The sequence below is a fragment of the Ranitomeya variabilis genome, chromosome 6 (assembly GCF_051348905.1).
Source record: "Ranitomeya variabilis isolate aRanVar5 chromosome 6, aRanVar5.hap1, whole genome shotgun sequence".
NCBI classification, from domain to species: Eukaryota; Metazoa; Chordata; class Amphibia; order Anura; family Dendrobatidae; genus Ranitomeya; species Ranitomeya variabilis.
In genome coordinates, this window is record NC_135237.1 from 406758561 (window position 1) to 406785605 (window position 27045).

A 27045-nucleotide genomic window follows, 5' to 3' on the forward strand; every position below is an offset into this window, starting at 1 on the left:
TTGAATTAAAATGCAATAACGGGTGATCAAAAGATCTTATCTGCACCAAAATGATATAATTAAAAACGTCAGCTCGGCTCTCAAAAAATAAGCCCTCACCCGATCAGAGATCACGAAAAATGGTATCGGAAAATGGTACAATTTTTTTTCTTTAGACATGTTTGGTGTCTATGAACTCGTAATGACATGGAGAATCATAATGGCAGGTCAGTTTTAGCATTTAGGCAACCTAGTAAAAAAGGGAAACAAAAAAACAAGTGTGGGTTTGCACTTTTTTTGCAATTTCACCGCATTTGGAATTTTTCTCCCATTTTCTAGTACACGACATGGTAAAACCAATGGTGACATTCAAAAGTACAACTCGTCTCGCAAAAAACAAGCCCTCACGTGGCCATATTGACAGAAAAATAAAGTTATGGCTCTGGGAAGAAGGGGAACAAAAAACAAAAACGCAAAACCGAAAAAAGCTCCGGGGGTGAAGGGGTTAAAAACAAAACATGGCCAAGGTTGCAGGGTTTGTTTGCTTTTTTAAAGCAAAGAGCCATACTTTCATACTAAAGCTCGTTGTTGCTCCAGTGACGCCTCACTGCTTCAATCCTTCACATTTGCAGCTTTGTAAACATTGACAGCCCTGACAAAAAAAAAACTCACACTGGAAGAGCAAACTCCTTTCATAGACCTCACATGTATCGCCTCTAATCACCCTACCAGGTTTATTATCCAAAGATCACGATGGTTGTACAGCACCACTTGATAACCTAATTCTAAAATAAACTTTTAAGAACTGGCCTGTAGGACAGAGATGCTTAGTAAAGAGTTCTAAATCTGAGAGCCTCAAGGTCAGCGTGCACTCCAGTCAATGGAGTCAATCGTATTCAGCAAACCTCATCCATACAGGAAAGCAAACGGGAACAGAAATTTACAGTAGAACGGTTAGAACTTCTCGGTTGCCACCTCTCAGGTCCTCTGAACGGTTCGGTTCTTTATGCCATTGAGTCTCCAAGGTGTTGGAATAAGGTAAAGTTTCTTAATGTCTCTAGTCTATGGTGATATGATGGCATCATGAAAATGCTAAAGATTTGCGCTACATTCGTAACAGCAAGTCCCCATTCCATCATATCACAAAGAATTTCTAGTGGATTGAGAGCGGGTAGCATGTGTCAACTAACCGCAGTGCCCTGGTGTTAGCTAACGGGACTGAACCATACCTGGGATTTTCTAATGGTTTTCCTATCACCTCCCAAGATGGCCTACCCTATGCTTCCATTGTACTGGGTAGTTATTGAAGTAAGGGTCACCTTTTGGTCAACCCTGAACCAGTCTGAAGAGTCTACCTGGATCTCAGGATGTTCTACAGTTCCACAGACTTAGTGAATCAGTTTTGCTTTCCCCACTTTCCGCAAACCCTATACGCAATGTGCCCATGATCAGGAAGTAGCAGTGTTTTGGATCCAGCGGATTTTTGCTGCATCCAAAAAGCCAAATTCTATTCACGCAGGTAAATCCGTAGGTGTTCACTGAACCATGCCGATTTACCACATCTAATGAATTCATTTCTGTTGCAGAGACTGGCGCCTCCGCAAGAGATTGACATGTTACAGGTTTGAAAGACGCGCCATATGTCAGTTTCTGCGCGTAATCCGCAAGTGCATATAGATGCACAGTTGACATGGGATTTCTAGAAATTCCATCCACTATGCTGTAACATCAGGCCGCTGTTTTTGACACTGCATAAATATGTAGTGTCAAAACCGCAGCAAATCCCGAACATGGGAATGTACCCTTAAAGGGAACCTGTCACCACGTTTTTGGAAGATGGGATAAAAATAGCGTTAAATAGGGGCAGAGGTGGGCGTTACATTAGTGTGTGTGTTATGCGTTTATTACCCACCTAAGTTGCCGAAATAACTTTGCAAAGTCTCCGTTTTCGCCTGTCAATCAGGCTGGTCAGGTCGCATGGGCGTTGTCTTCCCCCAGATTTGGCGTAGTTTTCCGTTGGTGGCGTAGTGGTGTGCGCATGCCCAAAGTCCGGAATCCTCTTCCAGGGGATTTAAAATAGCGCGGTGTTCGTTATTGCATTGGTGATCGGTGGGCGCGGCCATCTTCCTTTGGCCGCGCGTGCGCAGAAGCGGCGCTCTGCTGGCCGCGGCTTCAGGAAAATGGCCGCCGCGATATCCATCTGCGCACGCGCGGCATCCCGCGGCCATTTTCCTGAAGCCGCGGCCAGCAGAGCGCCGCTTCTGCGCACGCGCGGCCAAAGGAAGATGGCCGCGCCCACCGATCACCAATGCAATAACGAACACCGCGCTATTTTAAATCCCCTGGAAGAGGATTCCGGACTTTGGGCATGCGCACACCACTACGCCACCAACGGAAAACTACGCCAAATCTGGGTGAAGACACCACGCCCATGTGACCTGACCAGCCTGATTGACAGGCGAAAACGGAGACTTTGCAAAGTTATTTCGGCAACTTAGGTGGGTAATAAACGCATAACACACACACTAATGTAACGCCCACCTCTGCCCCTATTTAACGCTATTTTTATCCCATCTTCCAAAAACGTGGTGACAGGTTCCCTTTAAAGGGCCGAGTGTCAAATAGCCCAGAATACCAATGGTTATTGAGCTGCTCACATCACCAGAATGTTGGAGATCTCGCTTTTTCAATGGCTCACATTTTTTATGGTCTACTGACAGATGTACTGCAGATCCAACATAAACAGGAACTATGACAAATGCCAATTTTGGCATCGAATAAACCCAAAAATCTTATACAGTGGGGACAATAAGCATTTGATACACTGACGATTTTGCAAGTTTTCCCACTTACAAAGAATGGAGTGGTCTAATATTTATATTGAGTACACTTCAACCTAAGACAAAAAATAAAAATAAAAACCAGAAAATTACAATGTATGATTTTTAACCCCCGAGGGTGGTTTGCATGTTAATGACCAAGCCAATCTTGAGGCTAAGTGCACACGTTGCAGAATTGCGGCAGAAATTTCCGCGGCAATTCTGCAACTCCTGCCGCGGGTATATCGCATGCGGAATTGGCATGCATATTCCCGCAGAAAACTAGCGTTTTGCAAGCATAATTAGCTTGCAGAATGCTAGCGTTTTCCAAGCGATCTGTAGCATCGCTTGGAAAACTGATTGACAGGTTGGTCACACTTGTCAAACATAGTGTTTGACAAGTGTGACCAACTTTTTACTATTGATGCAGCCTATGCCGCATCAATAGTAAAAGATAGAATGTTAAAAATAATAAAAAAATAATAAAAAAAAATGGTTATACTCACCTTCCGCAGACAGCCGATCTCCTCAGCGGCTTCCGTTCCTATAGATGGTGTGTGTGCAGGACCTTCGATGACGTCGCGGTCACGAGACGTCATCGCGGTCATGTGACGTCATCGCAGGTTCTACACACACACCATCTATAGGAACGGAAGCGGCCACGTGCACCGCTGAGAGGCGGGAAGACTTTTTTTTTTTTTTTTACAATTACATGGTGCCCAGTCCGTGGAGGAGAGTCTCCTCTCCTCCACCCTGGGTACCAACAGCACATGATCTGCTTACTTCCCACATGGTGAGCATAAACCCATGAGGGAAGTAAGCAGATCAATGCATTCCTAGGTGTGCGGAATCCCCGCTATTCCGCAAATTTAATGAACATGCTGCATTTTTTTCTGGAATGCGATTCCGCTCAGGGAAACAACGCAGCATGTGCACAAAAAATGCAGATTGCATTCTATTAAATAAGATGCTTAATGTGAGCGGTTTTTTTCGCGGTTTTATAGCATTTTTAGAGCGAAAAAAAACGTGAAAAATCTGCTACATATGCACATAGCCTTACAATTCTGACCACTGTCCCTCTAGGAGGTAAAAACTCTAAAACGCTTCAATGGATCCCGGTGATTCTGACAATATTTTCTCATGACATATTGTACTTGATGTTAAAGGTAAAAATTTCTTTGATATGACTTACGTTTATTTGTGCAAAAAATGGAAATTTGGCAAAAATTTTGAAAATTTTGCAATTTTCCAAATTTGAATTTTCATGCCCTTAATATCATATGATATGTCACACAAAATACTTAAAGGGAACCTGTCAGCAGTTTTGGTCTATATAAGATACGGCCACCGCCTTTCAGGGCTTATCAACAGCATTCTATAATGCTGTAGATAAGCCCCCGGTCCGACCTGAAAGATAAGAATAATAATAATAATAATAATAATAATCTTTATTTTTATATAGTGCTAACATATTCCGCAGCGCTTTACAGTTTTGCACACATTATCATCGCTGTCCCCGATGGGGCTCACAATCTAAATTCCCTATCAGTATGTCTTTGGAAATAAGTTTTATTATACTCACCCGGGGAAGGTGGTCCAGTCCGATGGGTGTCGCAGGTCCGGGTCTTCCATCTTCTTGCAATGCCGCCCTCCTGTTGTTTCATCACTCCCCGGCATCACGCTCCTGCGCAGGGGTACTTATCTGCCCTGTTGAGGGCAGAGGAAATTACTGCAGTGCACAGGCGCCGGGAAAGGTCAGAGAGGCCCAGCACCTGCATATCTTATATTGGCCAAAACTGCTGACAGGTTCACTTTAATAAGTAACATTTCCCACATTTTAACTTTACATCAGCACACTTTTGGAACTAAAATTATTTTTTGGTTCAAATTAAACATATTTCTCATTTTTACAACACCATTTTTCTTTTAGGGACCACATCACATTTGAAGTCACTTTGAGGGGTCTAGATGATAGAATGGTGTAACTTTTGGGTATTTTCTAAAAACTACAACCCTCAAGGTGCTCAAAACCACATTCAGATGTTCATTAACCTTTCAGGTGCTTCACAGGAATTACTGTAATGTTAAAAAAAAAAGTTAATGTTAATTTTTTGTTTTTTTTTAACAAAAAATTTACTTCAGCTCCAAATTTTTTTTATTTTCCAAGGGTAACAAGCGAAATTGGACCCCAGGATTTGTTGTGCAATTTGTCCAGAGTATGCAGATACCCCATATGTGGGGGTAAACCACTGTTTGGGAGTATGGAAGAGCTTGGAAGGGAAGGGGCACCGTTTCTTTTTCAATGCAAAATTGGCTGGAATTGAGATCTGACCCCATGTCGCGCTTGCAGAGCCCCTGATATGCCTAAACAGTGGAAACCCCCCCACAAGTGACCCCATTTTGGAAACTAGACCCACAAAGGAACTTATTATTTATTGTTATAGCGCCATTTATTCCATGGCGCTTTACATGTAAGGAGGGGTATACATAATAAAAACAAGTACAATAATCTTGAACAATACAAGTCATAACTGGTACAGGAGGAGAGAGGACCCTGCCCGCGAAGGCTCACAATCTACAAGGGATGGGTGAGAGTACACAGTAGGCGAGGGTAGAGCTGGTCATGCAGCGGTTTGGTCGATCGGTGGTTACTGCAGGCTATAGGCTAGATGTGTGGTGCGCACTTTGAACCCCCACGTGCTTCACAGAAGTTTATAACGTAGAGCCATAAAAATAAAAAAAAAAATCCTTTTTTAATCACAAAAATGATCTTTTCACCCCCCAATTTATTTTACCAAGGGTAACAGGAGAAATTGGACCCCAAAAGTTGTTGTGCAATTTTTCTTGAGTATGCCGATACCCCAAATGTAGGGGAATACTACTTTTGAAGCACAGTGCAATGCTCAGAAGGGAAGATGCGCCATATTGGAGTTCAGATTTTGCTGGAATGGTTTGAAGGTGCCATGTCACATTGTCAGAGCCCCTGTGGTGCCAGAACAACAGAAACCCCCTATATGTGAACTTATTTTACAAACTACACACCCCAATGAATTAATCTAGGGGTGCATATTAACACCACATGTGCCTCACAGAATTTTATACCCCTGAGCGGTGAAGAAAGGAAAAATTACATTTATACCACTAAAATGTTTTAGCCCCAAGTTTTTAATTTGTCTAAGGATTAATAGGAATTTATTTTTTTATTTTTTTTACAACAAACCGAGGTCCATTTTTTCCCTGAGTGTGCCAATACCCTACATGCAATAGGGAAATATTTTTCAGGCACAGTGCAAAGCTCAGAAGGCAAGGAGCGCCAGATTTTACTGTTATGGTTTGCAGGTGCCAAAACCCACTGTGAGAGCCTATGAGGTGCCAAAACAGCAGAATCCCCCCATAAGTGACCCCATTTTACGAATTACACCTCTCAGCGAATTCATCTAGGGGTGCAGCGATCATATTGGCACCATGAGTGTCACAGAATTTTTAACCATTGGGAAGTGAAGACAATATAACTACATTTTTAAAACCAAAATTTAAAATTTTCACACAAAAAGTGGGTAAAAATGGCACCAAAATTTCTACTGAATGTGGCAATACTCCATATGTGGCTGTACAGTACTACTTTGCCATACATTTGCGTATTCAAGTGAATGGGCCTGTGCACATGTCAGTGTGTTTCCACGGACCTTGTGTCTGTGGGCAAAACACGCCGACATGTCTGTTTTTTAATGTCAGCACGGGCCACAAAATGTCCCGCACACGTGCATATGCATAGCACACATGGATGTCATCTGTGTGACATGCATCGGCTCAGAGGAAGAAGAGTTACAGTAACCGCTGTTCTCTGTTGCCGAGTGCTGTTATCATTCTCCCCTGCTCTGCAGGCGATCGGCGCAAGCAGGGGAGAATGTTGAGAATTACATTTAAGTGATAAAAGACGACAGCAGGCGGCCGCTGATGGGACTATTACTCCCATCAGCTTACCCCTGCTGCTGCTAATAACAGTGACAGCAGGAGTGGCTGATAAGGGTATTCATCAGCCGCCGCCTGCGCTATAAATAAATGAAAAAAACGGCATGGGTTCCCCTGCATTTTCTATAACCAGCCAGGCAAAACTCACAGCTGGGGGCTGCAACCCTCAGTTGTCAGCTTCAACAAGGCTGGTTATCAAGAGTAGAGGGGTCCCCACGCTGTTTTTCTTTTTTAATCATTTAAATAATTTTAAAAAACAGAGTGGGGCTACCCCCCTATTTTTGACAACCAGTCTTGCTAAAAGGTCACAGCTGGGGGCTGGTATTCTCAGGCTGGTAAGGGGCCCATGGATATTGACCCCCCTTCAGCCTAAAAATAGAAGCCCGCCAACTGCCCACAAAAGGCACATCTATTAGATGCGCCATTTCTGACGCTTTGCCCGGCTCTTCCCACTTGCCCTTTAGCGACGTCAGGTGTGGTTCATATTTGTAGGGTTGATGTCACACAGCATTTCGGGGGTTAAAGTGCTGGGAGCGGTCTGTGACGGCTCCTGGCACCTAGTGCCGGGTGTCAGCTGTCAGAATCAGCTGACACCCGGCGGCGATCACCCACGCAATCCCCCACCCCCCCCTGTGGGTGCGGCCGATCACGATGACATAATATTCCATACCTGGTCAGATAGGCCCAGGTCACATGGACGGAATGTTATGTCAGATGTCAGAAAGGAGTTAATTAAATTGCATTTTATTGCATGAAATAAGTATAAGTACCAACCACCAAGAATTCTGGCTCTCACAGACCTGTTAGGGCTTCTTAAAGAAAAACTCCTACTCTGCACTCATTACCTGTATTAATTGCACCTGATTGAACTCATTACTTGTATAAAAGACACCTGTCCACACAATCAATCACACTCCAACCTCTCCACCACGGCCAAGACGAAAGAGCTGTGTAAGGACACCAGGGACAAAAATGTAGGCCTGCACAAGGTTGGAATGGGCTACAGGACAATAGGAAAGCAGCTTGGTGAGAAGGCAACAACTGTTGGCTCAATTATTGGAAAATGGAAGAAACCCAAGATGACTGGCAATCTTCCTCTGTCTAAAGCTCCATGCAAAATATCGCCTCGTGGAGTAAGGAATCTGATTGAGAAAAGTCAGGAATCAGCCCAAAACTACACGGGAGGACCTATTCAGTGAGCTGAAGAGAGCTGGGACCAGCGTCTCAAACATTACTGTTCTTAACACACTATGCCGTAATGGATTATAATCCTGCACCGCCTGCAAGGTTCCCCTGCTCACGCCAGCAAAAGTCGAGGCCCGTTTGAAGTTAGCCAATGACCATCTGGAGGATCCAGAGGAGATAGGAAAAGGTCATGTGGTCAGAGGAGACAAAAATAGAACATTTTAGTATCACCTCTACTCGCCATGTTTGGTGGAAGAAGGAGGATGAGTACAACCCAAAGAACATCGTCCCAACAGTGAAGCATGGTGGGGGAAACATCATACATTGGGGGTGCTTTTCTACAAAAAGGACATGATGACTGCATCGTATTGAAGGGAGGATGGATGGGGTCATGTATCGCAAGATTTTGGCCAACCACCTACTTCTCTCAGTAAGATCATTGAAGATGGGTTGTGGCTGGATCTTCTAGTATGACTATAAGCTGAAAAACACAGCCAGGGAGACTAAGGAGTGGCTCCGTAAGAAGCATTTCAAGGTCCTGGAGAGGCCTAGCCAGTCTCCATACCTGAACCTAATAGAAAATCTTTCCAGGGAGCTAAAACTTAGTGTTGCCCAGCGACAGCCCCAAAACCTGAAAGATCTGGAGAAGATCTATATGGAGGAGTGGGCCAAAATTCCTGCTGCAGTGTGTGCAAACTTGGTCAAGAACTACAGAAAATGTTTGACTTCTGTAACTGCAAAAAAGGCAAGGTATCAAATACTTATTTTATTCAATAAAAAGCCAAGCAATGATGTAAAAATAATACAATGTGATTTTCTGTATTTTATTTTTATATTCTGTCTCACAGTTGAAGTGTAGCTACAATAAAAATTACATTCCTCTCCATTCTTTGTAGGTGGGAAAACTTGCAAAATCAGCAGTGTATCAAACACTTATTTTCCCCTCAGTATAGTGACGTCTATAGGATAGAAAAAAAAGCATGTAGAGGATACAAAGGGTATGTGCACACGTTGCAGATTTGCCTGCGGATTTTTCTGCACTAAATCCGCAGCTCTTCGCAGAAAATGCAAGTGCGTTTTTGATGCGTTTTTTGCGTGGTTTTGATGCGGTTTTCGAAAGCTAAATAAAGATGTAGTATTGAACCAAAAAAAAAAAAAAAAAAGATTTGTGTTGTCATGTCTTGTCCAACCTCCTCTTTTACATTTGTCCAACCCACACTCCATTACACACACAGACAGACAGACAGACAGACAGACAGACAGACAGACAGACAGACAGACAGACAGACAGACAGACAGACAGACAGACAGACAGACAGACAGACAGACAGACAGACAGACAGACAGGCTACTTTCACACATCAGGTTTTTGCTGGATCCGTAAAAAAAAAACAAAAAAAAACTTTCCGGCGGACGGTAATAACGTACAGAGGAAAGTTTTTTCTGTCTTGCGAAAAAACGCACAGCGACAGATCCAGCAAAACATTTATGAAACTGAGATGTGAAATGATGAATCCGGTTTTTCATGCATTTTTGCCATTGAAATCATGCACATCTTCCATTCTCTTTCTAAAAAAAAAAAAAAAAAAAAAACAGATCAGTCGCATCCGTTTTTCACTATTTGCAACAGATCCATTTTTTCAAAAATTCGACGGATCCTGCCTGAATGAAACGAAACAAACTGATATGTGAAAGTAGCCTAACTATCCATATATCTATCTACATCTATCCATCAAGCAGGATCCGGCGAATTTTTGAAAAAAACAGATCAACAGAACAGGCCTGGCACCCATCTAATATATAATTGCCTAGAATACTACTTCCTGCAATTTGTGCCAACGTCCGGAGCTAATGTCCGGAGCTAATGTCCGGAGCTAATGTCCGGAGCTAATGTCCGGAGCTAATGTCCGGAGCTAATGTCCGGAGCTAATGTCCGGAGATAAGTGACGTCACCAGTGTCCTACACCCAGGCAGAGCACAGGGGCCCCAGGCAGCATATGGGGCCCCAGGCAGAGCACAGTGGTCCCAGGCAGAGCACAGGGGCCCCAGGCAGAGAACAGGGGCCCCAGGCAGAGAACAGGGGCCCCAGGCAGAGAACAGGGGCCCCAGGCAGAGAACAGGGGCCCCAGGCAGAGCACAGGGGCCCCAGGCAGAGCACAGGGGCCCCAGGCAGAGCACAGGGGCCCCAGGCAGAGCACAGGGGCCCCAGGCAGAGCACAGGGGCCCCAGGCAGCATATGGGGCCCCAGGCAGAGCAATGGGGCCCCAGGCAGAGCACAGGGGCCCCAGGCAGAGCACAGGGGCCCCAGGCAGAGCACAGGGGCCCCAGGCAGAGCACAGGGGCCCCAGGCAGAGCACAGGGGCCCCAGGCAGAGCACAGGGGCCCCAGGCAGAGCACAGGGGCCCCAGGCAGAGCACAGGGGCCCCAGGCAGAGCACAGGGGCCCCAGGCAGAGCACAGGGGCCCCAGGCAGAGCACAGGGGCCCCAGGCAGAGCACAGGGGCCCCAGGCAGAGCACAGGGGCCCCAGGCAGAGCACAGGGGCCCCAGGCAGAGCACAGGGGCCCCAGGCAGAGCACAGGGGCCCCAGGCAGAGCACAGGGGCCCCAGGCAGAGCACAGGGGCCCCAGGCAGAGCACAGGGGCCCCAGGCAGAGCACAGGGGCCCCAGGCAGAACATGGGGCCCCAGGCAGAGCACAGGGGCCCCAGGCAGCATATGGGGCCCCAGGCAGCATATGGGGCCCCAGGCAGCATATGGGGCCCCAGGCAGAGCACAGGGGCCCCAGGCAGAGCACAGGGGCCCCAGGCAGAACATGGGGCCCCAGGCAGAGCACAGGGGCCCCAGGCAGCATATGGGGCCCCAGGCAGCATATGGGGCCCCAGGCAGCATATGGGGCCCCAGGCAGAGCACAGGGGCCCCAGGCAGCATATGGGGCCCCAGGCAGAGCACAGCGATATTTTGGACCACTGTGCGGTGTTTCAGACCCCCTGTGTGATGTCTGGGGCCCTGTTCTTAAGTATATTAAAGATTAAAGTAACGTATATTAAAGTATATTATAGATCAAATTTGACACGTTTATGAGCACCATTGAGTGATATACTCAAGAATGACATAATTTTTCAACATTTTATGGTTTCAAACTGTAAACACTTAGAGTTTTTTTTACTTCAACCAGAAAACCTTAACGGTTCATAAAAAACTTGACTGTTCAGGATATGAAAAAAGTCATAGTATTCTGAATCTTTAACTTATAAAGATACCTTTACATGGGGTGATTATTGGTTCCAGAGAGGCTTTCGGCCGATAATCGTACACATGGCTGGTGACAGGACAATACAATATAAACGTTCAAAGGTAAACACTGATCACATTAAAATCTAATATATAATTGCCTAGAATACTACTTCCGGCAATTTGTGCCAACTTCCGTGGCTTTGTCCGGAGATAATGTCCGGAGATAAGTGACGTCACCAGCGTCCTACACCCGCTCAGGGTGGACAAAGATATATGCCTTCGTGGTGCGCGGCACTTTTCTGATTGGTTACCGCCTGCCGCGAGCGACCAATCAGAAATGTGCCGTACTGTCAAGAATTGTCAAGAGCTGGTGAGTGCAGCCATTTTTTGTTTTCTTACTATTATTTATTAATTGTATTATTCTTACATTTGAATAAATAAAGTATATATGGATTCTAGACTCCCGATTCTTTAGAATCGGGCTGCCATCTAATATATATATATATATATATATATATATATATACACACTCACCGGCCACTTTATTAGGTACACCATGCTAGTAACGGGTTGGACCCCTTTTGCCTTCAGAACTGCCTCAATTCTTCGTGGCATAGATTCAACAAGGTGCTGGAAGCATTCCTCAGAGATTTTGGTCCATATTGACATGATGGCATCACACAGTTGCCGCAGATTTGTCGGCTGCACATCCCAAAGATGCTCCATACAAGGCAGGATGGATCCATGCTTTCATGTTGTTTACGCCAAATTCTGACCCTACCATCCGAATGTCGCAGCAGAAATCGAGACTCATCAGACCAAGCAACGTTTTTCCAATCTTCTACTGTCCAATTTCGATGAGCTTGTGCAAATTGTAGCCTCAGTTTCCTGTTCTTAGCTGAAAGGAGTGGTACCCGGTGTGGTCTTCTGCTGCTGTAGCCCATCTGCCTCAAAGTTCGACGCACTGTGCGTTCAGAGATGCTCTTAGGCCTACCTTGGTTGTAACGGGTGGCGATTTGAGTCACTGTTGCCTTTCTATCAGCTCGAACCAGTCTGCCCATTCTCCTCTGACCTCTGGCATCAACAAGGCATTTCCGCCCACAGAACTGCCGCTCACTGGATTTTTTTTCTTTTTCGGGCCATTCTCTGTAAACCCTAGAGATGGTTGTGCGTGAAAATCCCAGTAGATCAGCAGTTTCTGAAATACTCAGACCAGCCCTTCTGGCACCAACAACCATGCCACGTTCAAAGGCACTCAAATCACCTTTCTTCCCCATACTGATGCTCGGTTTGAACTGCAGGAGATTGTCTTGACCATGTCTACATGCCTAAATGCACTGAGTTGCCGCCATGTGATTGGCTGATTAGAAATTAAGTGTTAACAAGAAGTTGGACAGGTGTACCTAATAAAGTGGCCAGTGAGTGTGTATGTATGTATATATATATATATATATATATATATATATATATATATATATATATATGTGTGTGTGTGTGTGTGTGTGTGTGTGTGTGTGTGTGTGTGTGTGTGTGTGTGTGTGTGTGTGTGTGTGTGTGTGTATGTATATATATATATATATATATATATATATACACACACACAGCCAGAATAAAGTATTTTATTATTCTTAATTTAACCATACTTACGATACTCGAGCGCCTGCAAAAAATTAAAAATAATACACCGTATACTCCCTGTCCGACGCAGTCCAATTAATAACGAGTGTCCCACGACGATCTCTCCTATAGAACAGTGGCATCAGGTGATGTCACTGCTCTATAGACCTTCAGTGACACACTGACAGGAGACAATGGCTCCTGATGTGTATCACTGAGGATACCAGAGTTCAGGGTCTCACTTTATGGCAATGCTGCGTGGGAAATTTCTCACACAGCAGTGCCACAAGTGAGACTAGGGACTAATTTTACAATGGCGGAGGAATACAGTGCGGAAGGATACCTTCTGTCATTGTATTCCTGGAGCCCCTGGAGAACGGTCGCATCAGCTGATGCTGCTGCTCTCCATCGGAGATCGTCGTGGGAGTATAGTGTTTATTATTTTAATATTTTTTACAGGTGACACTGGCTTCGAGGATCAAGGTGACAAGGTGATAGTGAGTATGTACCGTTGCACGTACTGTTGTATGCTATATGTTTTATGTACTGTTGTATGTTCTGTCATTTGTTGTATGTTATATGTTGTATTTACTGTTATATGTTGTATGCTATATGTTCTGTCATATGTTGTATGTTCTGCTGTATGTTATATGTTTGTTTGTTTTTTTACATTCAACACATTAGCCGGATGATGGGACTACTACTGTCCCATCATTGGCTAATGTGTCAATCACTGTCACTGCAGCAGGCATAGCCTGATGGGACTTGTAGTCCCATCGGACGATGCCAGCACGCGCACACAAACACACAGCCCCGCACAGACCCCCGAGAGCCCCACACACACTCCCCCCTCCCGATCTGCAGTGTTTCACCCGCAGCTAAACCGCACATCTTTTTTACATCTGCGGTTTTGCTGTGGATGTGCCCGACTCCATGCAAGTCAATGGGTGCAGAAACACTGCAGATCCGCACAAGGAATCGACATGCTGCAGAAAAAACAACGCTGCGCTTCCGCGTGTTTTTTTCCGCAGCATGTGCACAGCGGATTTGGTCTTCCATAGGTTTACATGGTACTGTAAACCAGGGTGGATTGATTTAAATCACGCCGATTTAAATCATGATTTAAATCACGATTTAAATCAAAAGATTTTTTTCTATTTAAATCGGATCGATTTAAATCATGATTTTAATCATGATTTAAATCACTGATTTAAATCAAAAGGTTTTTTTTTAATATAAATCACGATTAAAATGAGAAGTGAGAGCAGTGCGCATGTGCGCCCATAGTTACACGGACGAAACTAGGGGCAACGATCTAACGCCAGGGTGAGGGGGGGACCCCAAAGTAAGTAAAAATCTTTTTGTTTTACTATATGGCAATAGGTAGGTGTTTAAAAGCAGCATGTCTTAATTGTATAAACTATTAATAGCCTCCACATTTTGTTCATACTGCCCCTTTAATTCCACACTTCTAGCTTGGTTTCACTTTTGGTTTAGTTTCTTTTTCCATTCAGTTGACATGCCCAAACTTGTTGGATAGTCAGCATCCTACAGAAACCTCTGGAAGAGCATGGCATTGTGAATGTTACACATATACAGCCTTTGTTCTACTGAGTTAAACAACTCAGCTTTATCTCATGATGGAAGAACCTTTGGATGGTAAAATATTTTCCTCAAAAAGCAGTTTATTGAAAAAAATCCGATTTAAATCAAAAAAATCCGATTTAAATCAAAAAAATCCGATTTTTTTGATTTTTTTAAAAAAACATTGATTTTTATCCACCCTGCTGTAAACCGCATAGCAAACGCTGCGGATCCGCGGTAAAAACCGCAACGTGTGAACATGGCCAAATGGTCAGGTCATACACAGAAGGTAGCCATTATTCTCCAAGATGACAAATCATAACTGGCTGTAGTGATTTGCATTTAATTATTTGAAGATCTACTTCTCATGAGATATTCTTTCTGAATTAGTGCAGCATGTTATTCTATTTCATGATCATTAAGGAGATTTCCTGCCTCATGAATTTCATGTGACTCCACAAAACCACAAGAACATCAAATAAAGTTTAAACTTTACTATTTGCCTAGGAGATGAAAAACATAAAAGGGAATCTGACACCAGAAAGGACTTTAAACTACCTACGGCACATGCTTTAAATCAATACCCTGAACATGGACTCCAGGATAGCACAGCATTTCAAGAGTTTCCAAAAAGTGCATCTAGCAGTAGCTCTGTTTAGTTGTGTGGTGAAGTGGGGCAATCGGTCTTCACCCAGAAGGCACAAATTTTACCTCCCCAACAGACCAAGGGTTGTGTTCTGCTGCACACTGTCTAATCAGAGGCGAAACCTTTCAGAATTGTGATTGACGTGTCCATGTGCTCCCAGCAGATCTTGCAGACTAGCTGTGACCGGCATTGCACCAGCAGTTTTCATTGAATGGCCATCCATGTAATACAAGGAAGGCTCAAGGTGACTAAACGAGATGTTAGTACACAATGGCTCTGCATTATGGTCCATAAAGGGGTGCCACAATAGGGAGACATAAAAGGACAACATATGAGGGCTGTCTTCATGAGAACCCCTTTAATTCAATGACACAGCACTAAGTCATAAAAGCATAAACATATTGAGAGACTAAACATGGCTATTGGACGTAGAAACGGACATCATGACCAGTCATGCACTAAAAAGGAAAAGCATGTCAAAAACCAAAGGTGATGTTTCCCTGCTGCTTTTCAGATCAGCTCTATTAGAGCAGAGCTCAGATTTATCCAATATGTTCGATCAAACCTGGGCCCACTAAGGAAGTCTGTAAAAGTAAAAACCACAACAGCTGGAGCTCCGTTCTACTGCTGGAATCCCTCCTCAGACTCCTGGCTTCCTCTTCCATTGGGGGCTGTCATGTGACCGTTAACAGGCTGCAGCTGGAAAGTGATGCTTGCCACAAGAGGAAGCCAAGAGCCCTTCGGGAAATGCAGGCTGTAGAAGGGAGGTAAGGTGCGATGCTGTAGGAGAGAGTGGATTTTTCCCCTCACACTTTTCGTCCACACTAGGACCAATCAAGTGAGTCAGTATACGCAGCCAACGTTGGTAGGCAGAAAGTACTAGACTGGATCGATGACATTTACGACACCCATAGTGTAACATGTATCCTATGGACTTATGATCAGGTCTGTCTAGCTCCAAAAAAAAAAAACATGCTGCAGAGACGTTTTGTCAGTTGTGTCAATTTCTTACAAAGATTCTAACTTCAATATGAAAAGAACATTAAAAGGGGTTTTATTGGCATCAGAAGCTCAGTCAGAAAGTGACAATTAGCAAATTTAAAAAAAAAAAAAAAAAAAGTCTGTGCAGAGCTATTTTTTCTGGTAAAATGACGGATTTCTTAGTGGATCCAGACAGACCCCGCTATTATATTACTCCATAGAATAGGTGTCAGTAGTGTTATGGATCTGTCATTGGGTCATGGTGTCAACTCCCTCAATCATTAATCCAGTCTACTGCTCTCTGCCTTCCCACATTGGCTGCTATATGACAAGTCAACCATGTGTTTCCAAGAAAGTTAGTGCATGGAGGGCGGATTTCTATTACAGCAAGGAAAGAAGGATTTGAAAATGAAGATTAGTAACCACTGGTTAGAAAACATGAAATAGGTAATTTATACATCGAAGTACAAAGACCTTTTAAGGCAGAATCATGAGACTCTTTCAGAAACAATACCTGAAACTGTCACTGTGGCCCCGGGATCAATAGTGCCACTGTTTGGCCTTACACAGTAGCGTCGTGGTGCTGTAGTTTTAACTTTGAAACATACTTTCTTCTCAGATGGATTTCGCAGTTTCAGGTTTGTGGTGACAACATCTGTAAATGGACCTAAAGACATAAAAGCACAAAGTTTAAAATCCCATAGAGAAAATCCTTGATCACAAAATCTGTTGGGGGAACTTAATCCCTCCATCAGTTCTCTGCCTAAAAAACAAACTCAAAATGTGGCATAGGGCATATGAGTTTAGCCCAGATGAAGGTAGATTTATTGCATCAAACTACAACAGGATGTTTAGAGACTTGTGTATGAAACCTGTGTCTTCAAAAACACCCTAATATTTCTTGTGTTGGTCTATGCTGATGCAGGTGGGGGAGGGTGATTATTACTTTCCTTAAAGAAGCACTCCATGAAGATTTTTTTTTTTAAATTTAATCTGTGAATGTGCAATCATATACTCACCTACCGCCACTTTCTCCAGTATCCAGCTCTGTCCTGCTCCTCAGTGACATTATGGAATGTTAGAGGTGGAAAGGACCTCCAGGGTCATCGCGTCACCACTCTTCAGTCTCCCGGTACCGCTGCGCCGTGTGTGACCCAGAAGTGGCTTTTACAATGCAAGTCTATGAAGCGTCAGAACGAGGTATTATATCAGACTTCTGGCTCACACAGAGTGCGCTGGATAATCTGAAGAGTGATGTCACTGAAAAGAGGAGCAGAACAGTGCTGGACACTGGAGAGGATCGCAGTAGGTGAGAAAAGTAACACGCGTATCACACTACATACAGAGATTTAGTAACACAAAGTCTTCATGCGAGTGCTCCTTTAAATGCCTGTATAGACAATATGCCAGCAGAAAAGTAGAAAAAAAGTTAACACATGAATTTGATAACAGGTAATGTAATCAGTGGAGAAAGGGATTAATATGGTACCAGCTTACAATGTGGCTGCGGTTACTGGGTAAAAACAGAGCAGCACTTTAAAGGTACCTTCACATTAAGCGACGCTGCAGCGATAGCGACAACGATGCCGATCGCTGCAGCGTCGCTGTTTGATCGCTGGAGAGCTGTCACACAGACCGCTCTCCAGCGACCAACGATGCTGAGGTCCCCGGGTATCCAGGGTAAACATCGGGTTACTAAGCGCAGGGCCACGCTTAGTAACACGATGTTTACCCTGGTTACCAGCGTAAAATGTAAAAAAAAAAAAACACTACATACTCACCTTCGCGTCCCCCGGCGTCCGCTTCCTGCACTGACTGAGCGCCGGCCCTAACAGCAGAGCGGTGACGTCACCTCTGTGCTGTACTTTCACTTTCACTTTACGGCGCTCAGTCAGTGTGGGAAGCGGACGCCGCGAAGGTGAGTATGTACTGTTTGTTTTTTTTACATTTTACACTGGTAACCAGGGTAAACATCGGGTTACTAAGCGCGGCCCTGCGCTTAGTAACCCGATATTTACCCTGGTTACCAGTGTAAAACATCGCTGGTATCGTTGCTTTTGGTGTCAAACACGACGATACACGCCAGTCTGACGACCAAATAAAGTTCTGAACTTTGTTCAACGACCAGCGATATCACAGCAGGATCCTGATCGCTGCTGCGTGTCAAACTAAACGATATCGCTAGCCAGGACGCTGCAACGTCACGGATCGCTAGCGATATCGTTTAGTGTGAAGGTACCTTTACTTTTCTCCCAGTGATCTGATCCTGGCAATTTTAAGGGTAAGTTCACACAGGGCGTTTTTGCTGCTTTTTTATGCTAATTTTCACAGTACCAGCAAAGCCTATGAGATTTCAGAAATCTCATGCACACACTTTTTTTGTCATCAGGATTTTGTGCATTGCAGCATTTTTTTGATAGAGCATGTCACTTTCAGCGTTTTTTTCAGCGTTTTTAAAGCCACTTGAATGGATGGTGAAAAAACGCTGCAAATGCGCATTTTGACTATTTTTGCAGCGTATTTGCTGCAGAAAAGTCAAGAACAGCAGGCTGTGACCTCACACTCTGCTCTGCTACCTCTAGATTGCAGGCTGCATGGTTGCATGATGCATCCATACAGCCTGTTAACCAGCAGAGACACTGAGCAGCGGACCCAAACCCCATTCACTTGAACGGGGGGGCCTGACAATACAGTGCTTGACACGCTGTCATATGCATGACAGCACGGCAAACACTGCTTCTGATCGGCCGTGAAACCATCCCGGCCGATCAGAGCCGCGGTTCCCACGCTTTCAAGACAGCGAGAGTGCTCAGCTGTGATAGGAGATATAAAATTTACCTCCAGTCACTCGTGTCAGCTGATGGGACTACTGTTCCCATCATCCGACACCTGCTGCAGCTAATAACAGTGAGAGCAGGAGCGGCTGATGTGTATATTCAGTCAGTGTCACTCCTGCAATGCAAATAATTAAAAAAAACCAAAACCCTGTGTTGATTCCCCCTGTATTTTTGATAACCAGCCAGGCAAAACTCTCAGCTGTCAGCAAGGCTGGTTATCAAGAAGTGAAGGGTCCCCACACTGTTCTTTTTAATTATTTAAATAAATCATTTTAAAAAACGGTGTGGGGTCCCCTCATTTTTTGACAACCAGCCTCGCTAAAGCAGACAGCAGCTGGGGGCTGGTATTCTCAGGGTGGTAAGGGGCCATGAATATTGGCCACCCCAGCCTAAAAACAGCAGCCCGCAGCCACCCAGAAAAGGAGCATGTATTAGATGCGCCAATTCTGGTTCTTTGCCCGGCTCTTGCCCTGTGGCAGTGGCAGGTGGGGTAATATTTGTGGGGTTGATGTCACCTTTGTATTGTCAGGTGACATCAAGCCCACAGATTAGTAATGGAGAGGAGTGTATGACACCTATCCATTACTAATCCTTTAGTAGTATGGTAAATAAATACACAGCCAGAGTAAAGTCTTTTGTTTCAAATAAAAAAGTAAAACTGTATTTTGTTTTATTTAAAAATAACAGTTATACTCACCTAACCGCTACCCTCCACTGAAGCACTCATCTTCTGTAATAAAACAAAAATAAAAAAAAACAACCATAACCTTCACCTTTCCGTCGTTGTGTCCCACGCCGTAATCCATGTCTGGGGGATAATTCGTTTTCAACCTGGACAGTGCCAAGATGCGACCGTCCAGGCTGAGAACCAATGGAGAATGAGCTGCTGCGAGCGCAGCATCAGAGATTAGGGGTGATGTCACTGAGGCTGCAGTCCCAGCCAGGCTGAACTCAGGTGACCTCTGTAAGCTCCCTGCCAGCACCGTGAGAAAGTAGCACGGTGCAGAGGCGAGTTCACTGGGAGAATTTCACTGCAGTTACCCTTAGGCTATGTTCCCACAGTTAGTAAATGCTGCAGGTTGGACGCTGAGTACATCCGCAGTGTCCAACCCGCAACGGCCAGATGTTACAGCATAGTGGATGGGATTTTAATTAATCCCATCTCCACTATGCGTGCACAGACGCCCACGGCTTACCTGTGGAGACGGACATGCGGCGCGTCTTCCCAGACAGCAGCATGTCCGTTTATCTTACGGAGATGCGAGTCTCTGTAAAATAAATTTCACCCGTCCGATGTATTGGAAGCGGTAATTCCACACAGTTCAATAAACACATGCGGAATCACCTGCGTTCAAAAGCCGGCAGACGTGCTGTGTCCAAAGCGTGCCGATTACTGACTGTGGGGACATAGCCTTACTGGTGTGAGAAAAAAAAAAGGAGGGAGGGGGGCATGTGAGTGACTTCAGAGATTCTTAATATTTTCTATGACGGAAAGAATTATCAATTTGTTCCCAGAACATCAGATTTTCAGAGTACAACGCCCTGATAATAATGCATTTTATTCTAGCATAAGAGTCTGATCACTTGACGAAAAATCATTTTGCTCATTTGCTGAGTGATCGAAAGCGTAGTTACAGCGCATGATAATTTAATGTTTTTATCAGCCCCTATAAATGGGTTATGTTGTAGTTTTTAACTTCCCCACTGAACTCAAATAGGAATAATCTGTGACAAACCCATGAACATGAAGCATCAGAACATGACAGGAGAATTTAACACATTGTAGTGCAAGTCAATTCCTACTAACATATTTGTGTGGATGAGATCTGATTAACGCTCACATGCCCACTACTGCCCACTTTGTGCACCATATCCAGGCATGAAAACTACAAAATCACTGCTAGATATGAATGAAGCTTATAAAATTCTAAGAAGTCCACCAAGACAGCTTAGGTTACGCTCAGTTCATGGGTTTCACTGTTGCCGCAAGAAAATACATCAATGTTGTACAACATTTAAGTGACTGTCACCCGCAAAATGTAAATGTAACTACCTAAACATTTATATAGGGGATCATAACCAGCAGAATCCATTTTAGTGGCAGAGAAATCGACTTAGGGTACCGTCTCACAAAACGATTTACCAACGATCACGACCAGCGATACGACCTGGCCGTGATCGTTGGTAAGTCGTTGTGTGATCGCTGGGGAGCTGTCACACAGACAGCTCTCCAGCAACCAACGATGCCGAGGTCCCCGGGTAACCAGGGTAAACATCGGGTTACTAAGCGCAGGGCCGCGCTTAGTAACCTGATGTTTACCCTGGTTACCGTCGTAAATGTAAAAAACAAACAAACAGTACATACTCACATTCCGATGTCCATCAGGTCCCTTGCCGTCTGCTTCCCGCACTGACTGACTGCCGGCCGTAAAGTGAAAGCAGATCACAGCGGTGACGTCACTGCTGTGCTCTGCTTTCACTTTACAGCCGGGAGTCAGTCAGTGCGGGAAGCAGACGGCAAGGGACCTGACGGACACCGGAATGTGAGTATGTACTGTTTTTTTTTCACATTTACGACGGTAACCAGGGTAAACATCGGGTTACTAAGCGCGGCCCTGCGCTTAGTAACCCGATGTTTACCCTCAGGGCCGTTTCTTCAACAGGGCGGGCAGGGCGGCCACACGGGGCGCCGTGGGGCCGGGGGGCGCAGGAGAGGCCTCGGGCCCCGGTGGTCCCCTGCCCGCTGCTGCTGCTGTTTAAGGGCTGTCAGGGGCGCGGATGCCGCGCTCAGTGCTGAGCGCGGGCGCGCCCTGCCCGAACTCAGCTGCAAATCTGACAGCTGAGCGGTCAGATCATCGCCTCGCGTCGCCGCGCCCCCCCCCCCGCACCGCACATAATGGTTGCGGCCACCTCGGCGCCGCCACTCACCCATACCTCCCAACCGTCCCGATTTCAGCGGGACAGTCCCGCTTTGGCACCGGGGTCCCGCTGTCCCGCTTCGGGCATTTAAAATCCCGAATTTGCGGCCGCCGGTGAAGCCCCGCCCACTTCCGGGACGTAGAGAGAGCCTGTTTTTTTTTTTTTTTATATAAAAGCTGCCTCCTGACCGCCCGCGCAACACCCCCCCCCCCTCCCGCCCCCTGTGCGGCGCTGCCACGCTGAAGGAGAGAGCCTGCAGCAATCAAGAAGAAAGGTCAGCGATTCACTACCTCTGGCTGTGTGTGCACGGAGCTCCGGCTTCTGCTCTTAGCTGCTATCCCGGCAGAGAAGGAGAGACGGGGGAGGTGCCGGGATAGTGCAGAGCTGTGAGCAGGAGACTGAAGACTTCAGCAGAGAGCTGCACATGGACATCAGCCGCCCCTGCATCACAGAGGAGATTGTGTGTGTGTGATGTGTGTGATGGCTGCGTGTGTGTGTGTGTGATGGCTGGGTGTGTGTGTGTGATGGCTGTGTGTGTGTGATGGCTGCGTGTGTGTGTGTGTGATGGCTGCGTGTGTGTGATGGCTGCGTGTGTGTGTGTGATGGCTGTGTGTGTGTGATGGCTGCGTGTGTGTGTGTGTGATGGCTGCGTGTGTGTGTGTGTGATGGCTGCGTGTGTGTGTGTGATGGCTGCGTGTGTGTGTGATGGCTGCGTGTGTGTGTGTGATGGCTGCGTGTGTGTGTGTGATGGCTGCGTGTGTGTGTGATGGCTGCATGTGTGATGGCTGCGCGTGTGTGTGTGTGTGTGATGGCTGCGTGTGTGTGTGTGATGGCTGTGTGTGTGATGGCTGCGTGTGTGTGTGATGGCTGCGTGTGTGTGTGTGATGGCTGCGTGTGTGTGATGGCTGCGTGTGTGTGATGGCTGCGTGTGTGTGATGGCTGCGTGTGTGTGATGGCTGCGTGTGTGTGTGATGGCTGTGTGTGTGTGATGGCTGCGTGTGTGTGATGGCTGCGTGTGTGTGATGGCTGCGTGTGTGTGATGGCTGTGTGTGTGTGATGGCTGTGTGTGTGTGATGGCTGTGTGTGTGTGATGGCTGCGTGTGTGTGATGGCTGCGTGTGTGTGATGGCTGCGTGTGTGTGTGATGGCTGCGTGTGTGTGTGTGTGATGGCTGCGTGTGTGTGTGTGATGGCTGCGTGTGTGTGTGATGGCTGCGTGTGTGTGTGTGATGGCTGCGTGTGTGTGTGTGATGGCTGCGTGTGTGTGTGATGGCTGCATGTGTGATGGCTGCGCGTGTGTGTGTGTGTGTGATGGCTGCGTGTGTGTGTGTGATGGCTGTGTGTGTGATGGCTGCGTGTGTGTGTGATGGCTGCGTGTGTGTGTGTGATGGCTGCGTGTGTGTGATGGCTGCGTGTGTGTGATGGCTGCGTGTGTGTGTGTGTGTGATGGCTGCGTGTGTGATGTCTGCGTGTGTGTGTGATGGCTGCATGTGTGTGTGATGGCTGCGTGTGTGTGTGTGTGTGATGGCTGCGTGTGTGTGTGTGATGGCTGCGTGTGTGTGTGTGTGATGGCTGCGTGTGTGTGTGTGTGATGGCTGCGTGTGTGTGTGATGGCTGCGTGTGTGATGCATTTGTGTCAAAGCTGCATGTGTTTGTGAGCTGCGTGCGTGTGAGCTGCGTGCCTGTGTGTGAGCTGCGTGCCTGTATGTCATTATACAGTATGGAGCATCATGTGTGGTCATTATACAATATGGAGCATCATGTGCGGTCATTATACAGTATGGAGCATCATGTGCGGTCATTATACAGTATGGAGCATTATGTGTGGCCATTATACAGTATGGAGCATCATGTGCGGTCATTATACAGTATGGAGCATCATGTGTGGCCATTATACAGTATGGAGCATCATGTGCGGTCATTATACAGTATGGAGCATTATGTGTGGCCATTATACAGTATGGAGCATCATGTGCGGTCATTATACAGTATGGAGCATCATGTGCGGTCATTATACAATATGGAGCATCATGTGCGGTCATTGTACAGTATGGAGCATCATGTGCGGTCATTATACAGTATGGAGCATCATGTGCGGTCATTATACAGTATGGAGCATCATTTGCGGTCATACAGTATGGAGCATCATGTGCGGTCATTATACAGTATGGAGCATCATGTGCGGTCATTATACAGTATGGAGCATCATGTGGGGTCATTATACAGTATGGAGCATCATGTGCGGTCATTATACAGTCTGGAGCATCATGTGCGGTCATTATACAGTATGGAGCATCATTTGCGGTCATACAGTATGGAGCATCATGTGTGTTCATTATACAGTATGGAGCATCATGTGCGGCCATTATACAGTATGGAGCATCATGTGGGGTCATTATACAGTATGGAGCATCATGTGCGGTCATTATACAGTATGGAGCATCATGTGCGGTCATACAGTATGGAGCATCATGTGTGTTCATTATACAGTATGGAGCATCATGTGTGGCCATTATACAGTATGGAGCGTCATGTGTGTTCATTATACAGTATGGAGCATCATGTGTGGCCATTATACAGTATGGGGCACTGTGTGGCCATATTTTTTTGTTTATAATTATTGTATATGAAACAGTGTGATCGGCAGTGCTAAATGGGTGTGGTTGGGATGTGGATATGGGTGTGACTAATTATGAATGGGTGTGGTCAGAGGCGTGGCCTAAAATTTGCCGCGGCGCGCAAAGCGCGCCGCAAACTTTGTCCCTCTTTCCCATCTTCAAAAGTTGGGAGGTATGACTCACCTCCGCTCCGCGCTGGATGAACAGCGAGAATGAACAGCCAGGATGAGGCAGCTCGGCCACTCCCACACTGATAGCAGGGGCGCCGCGCTCTCGGCTGAGCACGGGCGCTCCCTGAGACAGTGATCAAAGAGCTAAGCACACACACTATCACTGTCAGACTAGGCTGCCTGGCTGTTGCCAATTTCAATGCTGGACAGGACAGGCTGCAGTCTAGTCTGACAGTGGTAGCAGTATAGCAAAAATGCCCACCCCCTGCCTATGGATTAGTCCTTCCCTTCCCAGCAGCCCCATTTAGCAGTCTGAGCGCGCTCAGACTCAGAGGGCAGAGGGCACTGACACACTGAACAGGTGAGGGGGTCTGAGGGATGGGATGGGTTGGGCTAGCCTTTTTTTTTGGATGGGGACCCCCACACCTGCCCCCCCCCCAACCACCCTTGGGGCATGCTGATTTGGCATGCCCCACAGCATGAAACCCGGGAGGGGGCCCAGCTGACTTACCTCATCTTTGGCAGTCTGGTGGCATCCTCACCCAGGCGAGAAGTGTTGGAAAGAGTTATGGCAGTAACTGTATACCTGGCAACCAATAATTTAGCTTTTCGAGGATCGTCAAATACATTGTTTACACCAAATAATGGACATTTCCTTGGGCTTATAGAGCTTCTTGGAAAATTTGAACCAGTAATGAGAGATCATTTAAAACGAATTACTTCCCAGGAAATCCATACACATTACTGTGGAAATTTAATTCAAAATGAAATTATCTGCTTGATGGCCTCTCAGGTGAAGAAATGTATTCTAGAAAAAGCCAAAAGATCTAAGTATTTTTCAATAATGTTGGACTGCACACAAGATGCAGGTCACACTGAACAGTTGTCATACACCTTAAGATTTGTTGATATAGATGATGATCACGTAGCAATAAAGGAACATTTTATTGGCTATCGTCCTGCTACTGATACATCTGGGGAAAGTCTCGCCAATCTCCTTTTAGAAGAGATTAGTAAATGTGACCTGGAATTAGAAAATGAACTGGCAGAAAAGCTGAATTATTCGGAAGCTATTAATGCTTTTGCAGCGGCTAAATCTAGAAGAGTCAGTTTCTCATAAATCTGCAACCTACAATTTTTAGGATCTGTTTCCAAAATAATTAATAGATATTATTTACCTACAACTTTGTTCTCACCGTTAATAATTAGCATACTTGTCCCTTTTCCCCAAGTTCTATATAAGTTAAAGGCAAATTATAATTTATTAAAAAAAGGGAAGATACAAGCCTGCTCTCTATTTATTACTCAAGCCCACAAAAATAATGTTTATTATTTTCGGTGCCGGGGGGGGGGGGGGGAGAAATTTCCTACTCTCGCCCTGTGTCATTTTTGGGCTAGAAACTGCCCTGTTTACCCTGGTTACAAGCGAACGCATCGTTGGATCGGTGTCACACACACCGATCCAACGACGACAGCGGGAGATCCAGCGACGAAAGAAAGTTCCAAACGATCTGCTACGACGTACGATTCTCAGCAGGGTCCCTGATCGCTGCTGCGTGTCAGACACAGCGATATCGTATGGATATCGCTGGAACGTCACGGATCGTACCGTCGTAGCGACAAAAGTGCCACTGTGAGACGGTACCCTTAATTCATATGCAGATCGAAAACCACCTGAACTTAACCTACATTTCTGCTCACCAGCACACAGTGAATTAGGACAGGTGCTCTGACCCCCAGCACCTGTCCAGGGCCACCCCTTGCTACATTTCAAAGAGATGCCAGGGATCAAAGTGTGCCCGCACCGACACTGTGCTGCTGGGCTCATCCAATGTTAGGTACGTGAATGGAGCTCTGGAGAGCAAGTGCTGTCATTCAAGATCATGAATAACGATTATAAAGCAAATTTGAGGGCATAATAGTACACAAAAAAAGTCACACAAATGGGCATCCAAGTACCGTCTTTTCCATATGAATTTAAAGTCCATTTTTTTGCTACTAAAATGTATTCTGAAGAATGATTTAAAGGAGCTAAATCCCCTAGATAAATGTTTAAATAGTTTAATATGCATTTTGAGGGAGTCCGATTCTTTTTAAACAGAACTACCGTATATTGCCAACACCAAAAACTAGTAACATGAAAGTGGTTCCAATGTGGACAAACAACATCAAATCTTCTGCACTTGACCTGGAAGAGAAATATGATGCAATTCCCCTTTATGTGTGCTGAAATAGTGAAACTGGTACAAAGGAATGTAAATTAAGTGGATTTAAGCCTTTACCAGGAATCTCAGATTAACAGATTTGAGCATACTTCCAATACACAGCAGAGATTTGAAAATAGGATTATCTTTCACTTCTGCAATAATGAATTAAGTGAAAGTCGTTTCAAATATTAATGAGGAACCCTTTATTTATACATATTACACAAAAGTAGAGTAATGTACTATGAGAAATACCAGCGAGGGGGCCGAGGATTCCCTGGTT

The 27045-nt window shown here is 45.6% G+C and overlaps 1 protein-coding gene across 1 annotated transcript in view; it reads right to left on the reverse strand.

Annotated features, from left to right (window-relative positions):
* VAPA (VAMP associated protein A) overlaps positions 1-27045 on the reverse strand; it is a 63860-nt gene that overhangs the window by 24836 nt on the left and 11979 nt on the right. Inside the window, exon 2 of the mRNA XM_077270192.1 lies at positions 16531-16683. Within this exon, the coding sequence (XP_077126307.1) occupies positions 16531-16683 (153 nt within the window). The remainder of the gene's footprint in view (positions 1-16530; positions 16684-27045) is intronic.